The sequence below is a fragment of the Protopterus annectens genome, chromosome 14.part0 (genome assembly GCF_019279795.1).
Source record: "Protopterus annectens isolate FY-2018-M chromosome 14.part0, PAN1.0, whole genome shotgun sequence".
In the NCBI taxonomy this organism is placed as follows: domain Eukaryota; kingdom Metazoa; phylum Chordata; order Ceratodontiformes; family Protopteridae; genus Protopterus; species Protopterus annectens.
In genome coordinates this window covers 246,728,123-246,741,278 of record NC_056748.1, presented here as the reverse complement: position 1 = coordinate 246,741,278, position 13,156 = coordinate 246,728,123, and the positions used below count along the sequence as shown (strand labels likewise).

At 40.4% G+C, this 13,156-nt stretch overlaps 1 protein-coding gene across 1 annotated transcript in view; it reads right to left on the bottom strand.

Annotated features, from left to right (window-relative positions):
• Positions 1 to 8,602, bottom strand: part of ENO4 (enolase 4) — a 1,153,105-nt gene extending 1,144,503 nt beyond the window's left edge. Inside the window, exon 1 of the mRNA XM_044055968.1 lies at positions 8,344 to 8,602. Coding sequence (XP_043911903.1) covers positions 8,344 to 8,517 — 174 coding nt within the window. The 5' untranslated portion in view covers positions 8,518 to 8,602. The remainder of the gene's footprint in view (positions 1 to 8,343) is intronic.
• Between the last annotated feature and the right edge of the window lie 4,554 nt (positions 8,603 to 13,156).

The following is a 13,156-nucleotide window of genomic DNA, read 5'->3' as shown; positions in this document are numbered from 1 at the left end:
CTTGTTTACTCCCTGTATTCTTTTTGAGAGGAACCACTGTGAACTTTCAAACTGTTGCAAGTGCCTGATCAGGTACCTGATGAAGGGTGCATTTTGCTTTTTTAATTTCTCCAAGTCTTTTGGGGTTCTAATACCATGATGGGAATGGACCTCATTCCTAAATCAAAGTATAATTAAAGTTCATGAAATTAGTGTCATTTCAATCTTTGATGTTAGCCAGAAGTGCTCTTAGTGGCACCCGCAATGTCCCTAGTAATAACTCGTTATGCAATTCATATGGAGTTACATGCATCAGTAGCATATCCTTGTATGATTATAAATTCTTTCTTGTAAGACTCATTGCTCCTAATACTATTGGAACTGTCTGGGTATCCTTCTTCTACACTGCCCTCATTTCTGCCTGCAAATCCTGGTATTTTATGACTTTGTGCCTCTCTGTACATAAGTCACTGTAGTGACTGGGTGTAGCAATTTCAATAATCAATGCTAGTTTTGTCTTCTTTTCGTGGACTACTATATCAAGTTTTCTTGCATCTATTTTTTTGATACTATTGGTAATGGGTGATCCCATGTGATATAAACTTCATCATTTTCTGTAATGCTTTGTGGCTCATGTTTCCAGTGTTTTTCAACTATTTCAATATTATAATATTTGCACAATCCCTTATGCAATAGTTTTGCCACATTATTATGCCTTTCAGTATAAAGCTCTTCTGCCAGTAATATATCCCAATCAGCAAAAAGATGTGCAACTGTCTCGAATTCTGTTTGACAAAACCTGCATTTGTCTGTTTCTCCCACATGTTCAATGGACTTTGTACACCAGCATGTATTGTATGTAATCCACTGGCTTGGGCTGCCAATATTAACTTTCGTTTTTTGGTTTAAATTCGCCTTTCTTTAGCCATTCCTACATTTGTTCCTGATCAACATTAAGTTGTTCCAAGAGTTTTCTATACTTGGAACTATGTTTATGCATTTTCCACATTTCTTGCCTTCTCATCTGATCCTTCACCTTATATTCTTTTCTTGTTTTTTTGGCACATTCAGTTGCTGCCTGATTTTTATCTGCTTCTGGTTTGATTTCCATTCCTGCTTGATGCTGATATGCTTCTACTGAACTAAGCAGGCAAGTCATCTTAGACATTCTCCTCATGTTTCAAAACTTTCACTATGTTTGGGTCTTGTGAGATCAGCAGATATGCATGCAGTCCCATGACTGCAGATCTATACATATAATCAATTTTGAGGAGGCCCATATCTCCTTCAGAATGGGAAATATATAGTCTTGGTATGCACTAATTTTTATAAATCATTTGATGAGCATGAAGCAACCTTCTTGTGTTGCATTTTACTTTCTGACTGGTCTGATGAGAGCCAAGTACAGTGGATAAATAACCTTCTTGAACCTAGATGCCACGCCCTTACTTATAAGTTGTGCAACATGGAATGATTTTTCTCACCACAGTGGACATGTAGTGGTCAAAGGTCAGGTTACTGTCAACGTGTGTTCCCAGATTCCTGATCACTGGGTCTACTTTTAGGAATGTTTTATCAAAGTGGTAATTTCCATGGGTTGCCATCTATTTGAATGGTACCATTATGCATTTTTGCACATTGACTTTAGTCCATGGCTCTGGTACCAGTTGTTTGTCTGTGTCAGGCCCTCTTGAAGGGTATCTGTGTCTTTTGGGGATTCAGTACCTATGCATAGCCTGCAATTATCTGCAAACTTGGTCAGCCAGAGACTCTTGGCATTTGCCTTGACTTCAGAAAAATAGATACTAAAAAGGAGAGGTCCTGGTTCCCATCCCTGTAGGGCTCTGCTAGTGACTGGCCTTTTTATGGAGGTGGACTCCTCTATTCTATTTTTTTGTGTCTTACAAATGAGATAGTGAACTATCCATTTGGTGACATGTGGGTTTATGCTTAATTTTGTAAGTTTATCTACAATGCCAGGGTGAGGTATTGTGTTGAATGCCTTAGCCAGGTCAGTGTGTATTGTTTTGTCCTCATCCACTAGATTAAGTAGGCTTGACCTGTCTTTGACAAAATTGAACTGGGTAGGATCCAGTGTCTGTAGGTTTCCCATTTTATTGTTCATTAGATCCATGATAATTCTATGACCTTGCATATGAGACTAGTCAGACATAGGGTTCTGTAATTTCCAGAGTCTGTGAAAGGTGTCCACTAGTATACAGGGATAGCCATTGTGGTCCTCCATTTATTAGGAATAAAGCCTATCTGAGGGATATGGTTAAATAGAAATTCTAGTGAGCCTGGCAGATCATGCTTCGTGCTATTCAACAGGCATCCCAGAATATTATTAGGGCCCATTAAAGCAGTGCTCTTTGTCATAGACAGCACTGTGAGGACCTGTTCCCTAGCAATAGTTGGTGGAGAACTGGTGGAGGGTATTTTTAAGGGGGTGACTGGAGGTGATAGGGGGTAAAGTCGGAGCTAAATTTATCAATCAGCAGATTTATTCTATCTTCTGGCTCCATTTAGGTAATTCCATTCGTCGTTAGTTCAGAATGAGTATTGCCTTTAAGGTTGCTGACATAACTGAAGAAAGCCTTATGGTTGTCCATAGCTGTGGAGGCTAGTTTTTTATCTCAGATTTGGCTTTGCTGAACTTGATTAGTCCCCTGAGTTGCTTGTTCAGATTGATGAGGGCATTTTTATTTTGCTGGGCAATGCCCTAATTGTTTTTGAAAATGTTTTTTTTTTTTTTCTTTTGTTATACAACCTATTTATATTGAAATTCTACTGGGGTGATATATTTGCAGCAGGGGGGTTGGATGGGGCTGCCAGTATCAAACAAGCAGAGAATTTAAACCATACTGGATGGTTTTGTTACATATAGTGGCTTTGCTTGCCCACAAGACAAATAGTATATTGGAAAAGTACATATAAATTTTACAGGGTATCTGCCTTAGCTTCTGAATAATACAGAAGCCTGTTCCTCTTCAGCCCACATAACCTTGCCGAAAAAGGAAATTGTGTAATATAAACCAAAAAAAGGTACAAGCCATCTTTGGTTTGCAGTGTGATTTATCAGTGTTGGTTCGTGGATTTGCAGAATAAACAATCATCTGGGACTGGCTATCTGGCTTGTACCTTTTTTTTTGGTTTATCAGTGCAGTTTCGGGTACTTGTGACCAACTTGCTTGTTTCGTGGTAAAATTGTGTATAGTTACAAGTATTCATCAAAGCAGTAGATGTACAGCCTTCATCTCTGCTCTATCAGTATTAATTCCTTCCATTTGTTCCACAGTTTTGGAGTGGTTTCTTGTAACCACTGGAGCCTGTATTCATTAGTTCATTTGTTCAGTTTTACATTATGTCACCATGCCATGTTTAGTTGGTTGAGTGGAAATAAGAATGATGATGAAGCCCTAAAGCCAGGGACACTGATTTCCCATTTTTCCAGGATAAATACCTGTAAATCCTAAATCTAAACTGTTTGAGTATTGGAAGAAACTATAATTTTCATGGAACTTGTCACTTTAGGCCTGGTCACTCAGTCACTACAACCCATATTTCTTCTCATGCTTACTACTTGCAATACTCTCATCTTGATTTATTGACTGCTCTGTACCTAGAATCTCTTTTAATTTGGCATATATAGAAATGCAGTAGAAAATTATAATGAACTTGTAATAAGGAACGGAAATTACATTTAGAAATCATGGATAGAATTCCTGGATTTCTATTCATGAACATGGAATTTATTTTTTGAGAACCAAAACCAGTCTCTCTGCCTATAGCACAATACAGTCCACTCTGGTCCTTTGAGGTAGCAAGGTTGGCACTTATGTAATGGGGGCACATGCGGTGTAAAGTGATTTCTGTTAAAGGGTGTGGTTTGTATGTGACAGGTGTTTTTTTCACATTCCGTAAGGCTGTATGCATTTACCATCAGATACATAATGCTTTCATAATATTATTGTTATTTCACAGAGGAATACTCTCCATAGTTGCATGAGGTATTGGCTGCAGAGAACCTCAACCTTTATGAGTCTGTTGTACTTATGTGAAGAGTTGATGTGGCATGATGTTATGCACAATTTTTGTATGCTCCTCCATTTTGTTCCTTTGTCTTTAAAAAAATATAGCTAGATAGTCCTTGTGCATTTCAAATGACAGCCACTACCAGGTGGGTATATAGCAGCTGGACTGGTAAGTGGGCACTTAGAAAAGGGAGGTGATATCCACTACCAGGAGAAAATATGGTAGCCAGGTGTCAGTACTGGGTAGGGCTAATAACTTAAAATGTCAGCACCAATGAAGCAGAAAAGTGTATATCTACTTTTATACTGAAGTTTAGCCTTGGAATTCATGAAATCAGTATTCTGCAACACTTCCTCTTGGAATGCATTACTGTCTACATTCTCAGAAAAAAAAAGTTCCACAACATGGGATTTATTTATTTTACATAGCTGGGTAGAGAGAAAATAAGGAAATATAACTAGATGATTGAAAACTGCCTATCAAGAAACAGTTGTAACAAAAAAATCTATATAATACTAAGATTTCTGATTAGTTTGCATTAGTAGAGAGACTATGATAATGAATTAAGAATAGTGTATAATTTAATCATTCTAGACATTAGTTAAGAAAACGTCATGTCTAGGGAATACATGAGGACTTTGTTGTGTAAAGATAACAATCAGGTCTGTATCTAATGATTAGAACAGTGTGATTATAGTTATCTGATTGAGAGGCTGTGCATAATAGCTGAACACAGAATAAACCTTGATTTTTATTTACTGGTTGTCTGTTATAGAATTGCAATTTTCATTTACAGTATTTTACCCAGTTAGATGCTAGTAAATAAGAATGCCATTTCCAAACTGTAACAGGCACTTTGTTTGCGAATTATAGCAGAGTTAGAGTTTCAATTTATACTCAATCCAAATAAAACAAAGCTTATGCTCTTCACTAATAGCAAAGTTCCTGATTCTCCCCCCTTCACCATCTACTCAGCCAATAAAAATAAAATCGAACCTGTCCAGCACACCAAACTCCTTTGAGTCACAATTGACGATAACCTAAAATAAGACAAGCACCTCGCTCTAACTATGAAAAAGGTCCACATTAAGCTAGGCTAGGCTCACTACACAGAGTCAAGCCATAAACTAAATGAAGCCACTAGACATTCCATAGCTAGGACTCATCTACTCTCTACATTTCTGTATGCCTCACTGATATTCATTAATCTCAGAAAATCAGATTTAAACAAACTGGAGTCCTACTATAAGAAAATTGCAAGATTCGCTACTAATCTCCCTTGCAGATTACATCACTGCACAGCATTTCTTAAACTTAATTGGACTGAACTACCCAATCTCCTATACCTCAACCAACTAACCTTCATTCATTCCATCTTCCACCATCCAGATAACTGTCCAGCACTCAAGAGCTTAGTGCAGCCCTATGCAAATGGTAGGCCATTAAGATCCTCCAATAAACTACTACTTAAAGTAACTAAATCTAATAATTCTTAAGGTAACTCTCTATTCTCCCACCAAATATCTAAGTCGTGGAATTCCATGCCTCAGACAATACTAAATTCGGTACTTCACGTTATATCAGACCAGATTTTGTATATAATGTGTACTTTACTGACGCTTAGTAGAGTGAAAAGAAAAGAAAATGTAGAGGGGAGGGGTAGAGTATTCCAAAGTGTGCTGGGATACTGGTAGTTTAGGGGAAAATTATCACATACAGTTTCAGGATGTCGATAGCCCTGTGTAAAAAAAGCAGAGTTGAGTTTTCAATCGATAGCTGCCAAGTGTTGTTGGTTGGATATATTGGTGGACTGGACTTAGCGACAATTAAAAATGCAATGTAAAATGTAAGCTACTTTTTTCTTTTTTTTTTCTGCTTTTTTTTGTTTTTTTAGTTAGTACTTACATTTCCAAACCTTTTCAGTAAGATCTAAAGCTGTTGCTGCTGCCTGCTTGCCTTTGCTTTCATCATTTTTTTCATTGTGAATCATGATGTCTGTCACAGAAGTGTTGATACTTGTGAAGTCTCTGAGTAGGTGCATATTCTGAAAAAAACAGTAAGACTGTGACTGCGTAGATATGTATATAAAAAAATATGAAATGTAACTCTGTTATTCCTGCCTATCCAATTAAAAAAAAAAAAACCTGCTGCCTTTAAAAAAAAAACCTAACTGCAGTTTGACAACTTTTTTGATGGCACGAAAAAAGATAAATAATAATGGCATAGGACAAGCTTAGCTGACATGAGATGCTGGCAGAAACTGGCAAACCTATTTTCAAGGCTTATTTTGTGGTTTTTTTTAATAAAAAAAATAGTTAAACCATATTAAAACATATAAACATTACATTTATTATTTTTATTTATTTATTTTTTGTTATTGTGTTTTCACATGAAACTTAAACCTGTGAAATCTGGTTAATCTTAATGCAATAGTGCAATTCTAGCAACACGTCCAAATTTAAACTACTGTTTAAGGAAAACCTAACCAAAAACTGGCTTTGCTCCTGCATTAATCCAGGCTGATCATTCTGTCCTTCCATGCTCTTACAACCAAAAATGTCTCTTCCCTTATGAAATTCTAACATCCAAACTATCCCTTCTCTCATGGAATTCAAGTTTCTCTCTGCCTATCTCATGCTTGCTACTGTTTCTATCTTTATCTGCCTATCTCAAGTTTCCTACAGTTTCATCATATTACCTCCTCCTTGTACTTCCACCTCAATACTGCCTTAGCTATCACTGTTTAGAAGAAATAACACTAGTATAGCAACATTCAGCCATATTCTTGTTCATATACCATAGATGTATTTCATAAATATTTATCATCAAAACCATGATATTAATCTACTGATCAGTCATTTTTCTCTATGATGGCACAAGCTATTTCATGTTTATTTATGTTAGCTTTCTTTTTTCTTTCACTTTATATTACTCTCTCAATTGTTATTGTTTATATATAAATTATTTACTATCTATATTTACCAAAGTCATGTATTCTTGATTGTTATCGATTTCTTGTATTGCTTTAATATTTTTTTTATAATGGAACTTTTCTCTCTGGGCCTCTGCTGAAAAAGGGATACTAGCCCAGTTGAACATCCCCAGTAAACAAATGTAAAATAAATAAATAAATAAAAAGCATTCTATTATTTTTATGGAAATAGCATTAAGAAGGTATATAGAATTTAAAAGAAATGGGTTAAGCATTGTGGATTAAACAAGAGGAATGCAAGCCATGTCAGCTAACTCTCTTCTCCCCACAATTCAACTTCTTTCCTAGTAATATGAAAAAAGCTGGACGGAAGATGCGTTCAAAATCCACGTCAGTTTTTTTAGTACATGTAAATAATGTTGTGAAGAGTTAATTGTCAGGATTTTTGGATCTGAACAACGCCAATTTAGACTGCTATCTTCCTGAGCAGTGAGCCAGAAATGCCGATTTACTCCTGTGTGATGCTAGCCACCACAAATTTAACCACCGTTTTTGTGGTATATAAGTATGGAGCTAAAGATGCAACATATACAATAACATTAATACATTAGGAAACTTTTGTTGGATAACTCGTAAAATAACAAGAACAGGTCAATGATCCGTTGGCTCACTTAAATTCATTGATATGTTTGAACTCGTGAAAAATACTGCTCTGTGCGGAACAGTGTTGCCAGATGCAAACCGCTGACTGCCTTGTCTTAACATTGTGTATACAGTTTAATTGTGTTTCAGATTTTAAACAGTCTTAGACTGCATAATAAAACAGGCGATATATGTCTCGTCGTAAACTTGGCACAAGGTTGTGGCCGCGGTGGTGCAGCGGTTAGCTTTGGCGCCTCAAACCAAGAGGCTCTTTGGTTCGAATCTCGGCTGGGGTATCGTCTGTCAGGAGTTTACAGGCTCTCCCTGTAGTCTTCTGGGCTTCCTCGGGTGCTCCGGCTATTTCCCACCTTCAAAAAACATGCAGTAGGTGGACTGGACACTCTAAATTGGCTGTAGGTGTAACCTACAAATAAACTACAGCGGCAGGGCTGGTTTCCCGATGGTGTACTCCTCAGCTCGAGACGATTGTCACTACTGTTGAAGTGGCACCCCCGACCCCATGTGCAAAATGGAAAAAGGGTTGGGGATGGATGGGTACAAATGCAACAAGTGAAAGAAAGTTGAACCCAGTTCACACATTCCGTAGTTCGTTAATAGTAAAAGTGGAGATCTTTTTCTTTTTGAGAAAGTATTAAGTAAGTATTCGACATATACCTCACCTGACATCTGCATTTGGTCTACAATTACAAAATGAATATAAATGCCAAAGTGAATATTCTAAATCCTTTGCCTACCAAATATCCGTACACATCTTCCGGCATTTCATAAAACATTGCATTTAGTACTTCTTCTATTCTCTGGGGTACACCATTTGTTCTGTAAAACTCAGCGGCTTTGTTTTTTAGTTCGTAGAAGTCACGAGCTTCTTTGGAAATACGACCGTTGGCGAGAATTTCACTGTAAGACATGTTTTTTTGGGGAGAGATGGTGTTTATTAGCAAAACACTATTCAGACCGTAGTTCTGTGAACTGTCACCGCATTATATTGATAAGATGAGCATTTCGGCGTCTCCCAGTTACTAGGAAACGACGCAAATGTGATACAAGTGGGAGTATCGCGATTTTTTTCTGCCTTCAGTTGTTATTTGTTTATTAGAAGCGAAGTAAAGTAGGGTTGGTTTAGCAAGAATTTAATGCAGATCGTAAGCAAAAGAAGATAGATGATTGTCTGTTTATTCTGAAATAAAAGGCGTGGCCGGTCAACAAGTAATAATCAGTAGCACGTTGTGTTGTGCGAGAAATATACGTCTGTTCCGAGCCGTATGCCTTTATGAAAAAGAGCTCCTAATCTATGCCTTTTTTAACTTGTTCCTGATTATCGCTCAAAATGTTACACTGTCCTTCTTACAGCTGGCAATGTGGGGGCATACCTCTAAACTGTCCTTGATTTTAACACAAATTGTAGCTCTGTCCACACGTCTCAACCACTTAGAGCAAGAAATCTGGAGAAAGGCTAAAATAATGGCGGGACAACGGCATCAAAAATAGAGACTCATTTTAAACAGTGCTATTAGAAACTAGAATTACAGGATTTGTGTTAGCATGAATTTTATGAAGAAAAGAAAGTCCGAAACTCAGTCAGGCGTATGTCATTATTTAGTGACTAGAGTCCTCAAGTGGTTTGCCCGGGGGAAAAAATTATCAGAAAAAGTCCAAAAACGTGAGTCAAAAATCTGGGCTTTCACATTCTGTGAAAATCTTGACGGCTGAGAGATATGCCCTCTTACTCCCGCCAAAAACTGGTGACTTTTAGGGAAATCTGGTGAATTACACCTAATAAACAATGACCATAATTAGAGCTATAGACTTTTTTTTTACTTCAGAAAACGTGTTATGTTATCCCATCTCGCCTTCGTTCTTGCTGGTTGGGTTCGGAGCTGAACCTTGGCTCTGACTCGGACAATATACAAATAGCTCGAGAGCTTTTACTGGCTCGAGGCTACCCCCTACCACAACATGCCTAGCAGCAACTACCCAGATCTTGTTTGCCGCTTGCAGCGTCAAGATTGCTCAATACTGGCTCAGGCTAAGTACTTTAGGTTTTTGTAGTTATTGCTAATTTTTGGTAAAATGTATTAGTTCTGTTGACTTGTTAGAGTGTGTATATTTCCTCGTTAGTCTAACTTGTGGTGTTTTTTGGCCGTTATTTTTTCCTTCAGGCCTGCTTAACCCTTAGAGTCCGTTTAAGTTGGAGGGTTCTTCCCTTTCCTCACCCCTTCTTGGGATTGCCGTTTAAGTTAAAGGTTGTCCCATCGGGGGAGTTGCCGTTTAATTTAGAGGCTCTCCCCTTCCTTCTTCCTTTCAAAAAAAAAAAAAAAAAGCAGTCAGTTTTTTTTCCTTTGTGGTTATCAGCCTGTTTGCACTACTTGTTGTAGGCTGTGAGTGATAGTTTTCTGTTTTTTCTCTGTGGAAACCTTTTTCCTGATTGTTGCTGGTTATGTCTAAAGAGTCTAAACCCTCCGGGTTTAAAAAAATGCATCTCGTGTTGCCAAAGAATGTCCCTTACGGACGGGCACATGAGTTGCGTTTATTGTTTAGGGGCTGTTCACCTGCAGGACACTCTTGCTCAATCTGTCATGCTTTTAGTTCCAGAGTCCTGCAGGAAAGAAGACATAAGCTTATTTTATGTGGCCTCCTGAAGAACCCTCAAGATGCCTCATCTCAGGGTTCTCAGCCAACCAAAGTGTCCGAGAAACACTCCAAGCCATCGATTCCGAGCTCGAAACAGACAAAAATTACTGAGAAGCCTTTTGCTCTGTCGGCCTCCAGCATTGACTCCGACAAATTTAAGTCTCCGGTGGCTCCATCTGTGTCCTCTGAGCTGGTCTGGATCCATAAGAGATCATGGTCTCCCTCCTTGGAGCTGGTACACTCTGCAATCTCCTCTGCTGAAACCTGGAGCGGGCAGACACCAGTCCTCTTCACACTCCTCTTGGTCCTCCAGACTTTCGGATCACGACATGGAGAGAGTGGTCAACAGGCTCCTCAAGTCACAGGCACTTGGTAAATTACTCTTGAGCCCATAAGGATTTGGCTCATTCGGCCCTCCCTGCTTCTCCATTGATTCCTCCTCCAACTCTTTTGAGCTCTGAGCTGGAGTGCATGGAGCTCATAGTGGTGGAACCATCGGCTCCGGTTTTGTCTCCTTTATCCGTTCCGACGATCGCTCCGATCTCCGTGATGTCTCAGTTCATCGAGGGGTCTGGGATCTGAAGCTCTCTCACCGGCTCCGAGGCATCGGACCCTTGTCCGACCCCGCTCACACTCTCGGAGCTTCGGCGCAGGAAAGCTTGGCTCCTACATTGGCCTTGGAGCCTTCGGTCCCGGTTCGAAGGAGATCTCTGGGCTCTTCAGAGCCAGAGCCTCCTTTGACTCGGGATCGTGGAGCCTTCAAGGTGATGTGGAGCGTGTTGTTTCCTGAGACTGCTCCACCCTCGGCTCCATTGGCTCCTTCTCCCTCAGTGCCTGTGTCTGCCTTTGTCCCTCCTCTTGCAAGTGTAGGGAACCTGTGCCCTAGAACATCACACTGGGTGACACCACTTCTTCCGAAACCTCCCCCGAACATTCGGAGGAGGTCCCTAGGAAGAAGAAGTGTAAGAGGAAGCATCTAGACTCCCCTGAGTCTATCACTTCGGATACAGACTTAGACGAGTCAGAAGGGTCCCCCTTGGACATCCTTAGACAGGGGGGTGGCTGGAAGTCCCTAGCCCCTTCTGAGGATGAGTCTGTATACCTGGATGCGTTTGGTTCCTGACCCTCAACCTCTTGGGTGTCTCCGCTTTTTGACCCACTTTTGTCTGTAGTTAGTCGAAAGGCATGGAGCGCTCCAGAGTCCATGGAACCTGTTCTGAGGAGACCTAACAAATTCATTACAGCTTCAGAAGATAAGTCTTTCCTCTCAAAGGGAGTCCATGTTGATGCCATGGCGGTGGCAGCAGCCACCAAGAAGGAACTTGTGGAGAAGTCTTCATCTGTCTATCTGCCGAACAAAGAGTCTCGCACGACGGACAGGTATGGGAAGTGTATGTTTTCTTCAGTGACTTTTACTCTCAGATCGCTGAATTACTAATCACATTTCACACGACTTCAGAGGGATCTCCTGAAGGAGCTAGGAGATACCCTGCAAGATCGTATAGCTGAGGGAGTTGCGAACAGGGCAGCTTCCCAGCTTGCGACCTTGACCTACTTGGCGAAGTCCTCCATGAGGCTCATTTCTTATGAAGCAGATGGAGCAAGTAGGGCAGCAGGTACCAGAGTAGCTTTACTCAGACACTTCTGGATGTGCCATTGGCAATTTGTGGAACCCTTTAAGTCTTCATTTACCAACACCCCTTTGATGGCTCATCCTTATTTGGGCCTCAGGTAAAAGAGACTCTCACCAGGTGTGAACAGGATGGCAAGACTATCTCTGCCATAGGGGTCCATTTTTCCACTCCATCTAGACCCTATCCTAAGGGTCAGAAGAGTAGAAAAATGCGGTTCCGAAAATCCCAGGGATCTTCGCCTGACACACGTGGTGACTTTTCCCCCAGGGGCAGAGGGGGAAACAACAATGGAAGATGCCACCCTTGAGGCAGAGGGGGTCCACAATAGCAGGGTGACAGAGATACTTTCTCTGCTAGGCCCTTTCAGCACTCCTGAAGGGAGGCCTGGCTGTCCACCTCTGGAGGCAGTCGGGGGCAGACTATCACTGTACTCAGCAGCCTGGCAATCTATTACGAGAGAAACATGGGTACTGTTGATAATATCCAAGGATTACAAAATTCCCTTTCCTCAGCCCCCCTCAAAAGACAAATGTTCCATCCCAGATGTTCCACCCAGTCTTCAGGATCATACAATCCTAGAGGTTCAAAGATTGCTAGAAAAAAGAGCCATCCAGGAAGTCCCCGCAGACCAAATTGGATCTGGAAATTTCTCAAGGTTCTTTCTAGTTCCAGAAAAGACAGGGGACTGGAGACCAATCTTGAATTCCAGCAAGCTAAGCCAATCGGTAAAAAAGACAAAGTTCCGGATGGTGACACCGCAGTCCATTCTTCCATTTTTGGGTCAGGACAATTGGATGTGCTCCATAGATGTCCAGGACGTGTACTACCATATAAAAATGCAATATATATAAATGCAATATAAAAAAGGCAATCCAGGAGATTCCTACGCTTCTGGCTGGGATCCAGTCATTATCAGTTCAGAGCCCTGTCCTTTGGTCTCACCACAGCCCCCAGGGTGTTTACTAAGTATATGGCAGTGATCACGGCTCACCTGAGGCATCTAGGATTCCAGGTGTTTCCATATCTAGACGACTGGCTCCTCACTGCTATCACCGGGCATCAGCTGATGAAGGCACGGGGACTACACAATCCAAACTTGTTCCCAGTTAGGCATCACAATAAACTACGAAAAATATGCCTTGTCAGTCTATTACCTTTATAGGGGCAGACTTAGATACAAGACGCATGATAGCAAAACTGCCTCTAGACAGGGTGTCAACCATTCATCAACAAGTTTCATAAACAAGACGAGAGTTCAGGCAAGACAAGTCTTATAAGTACT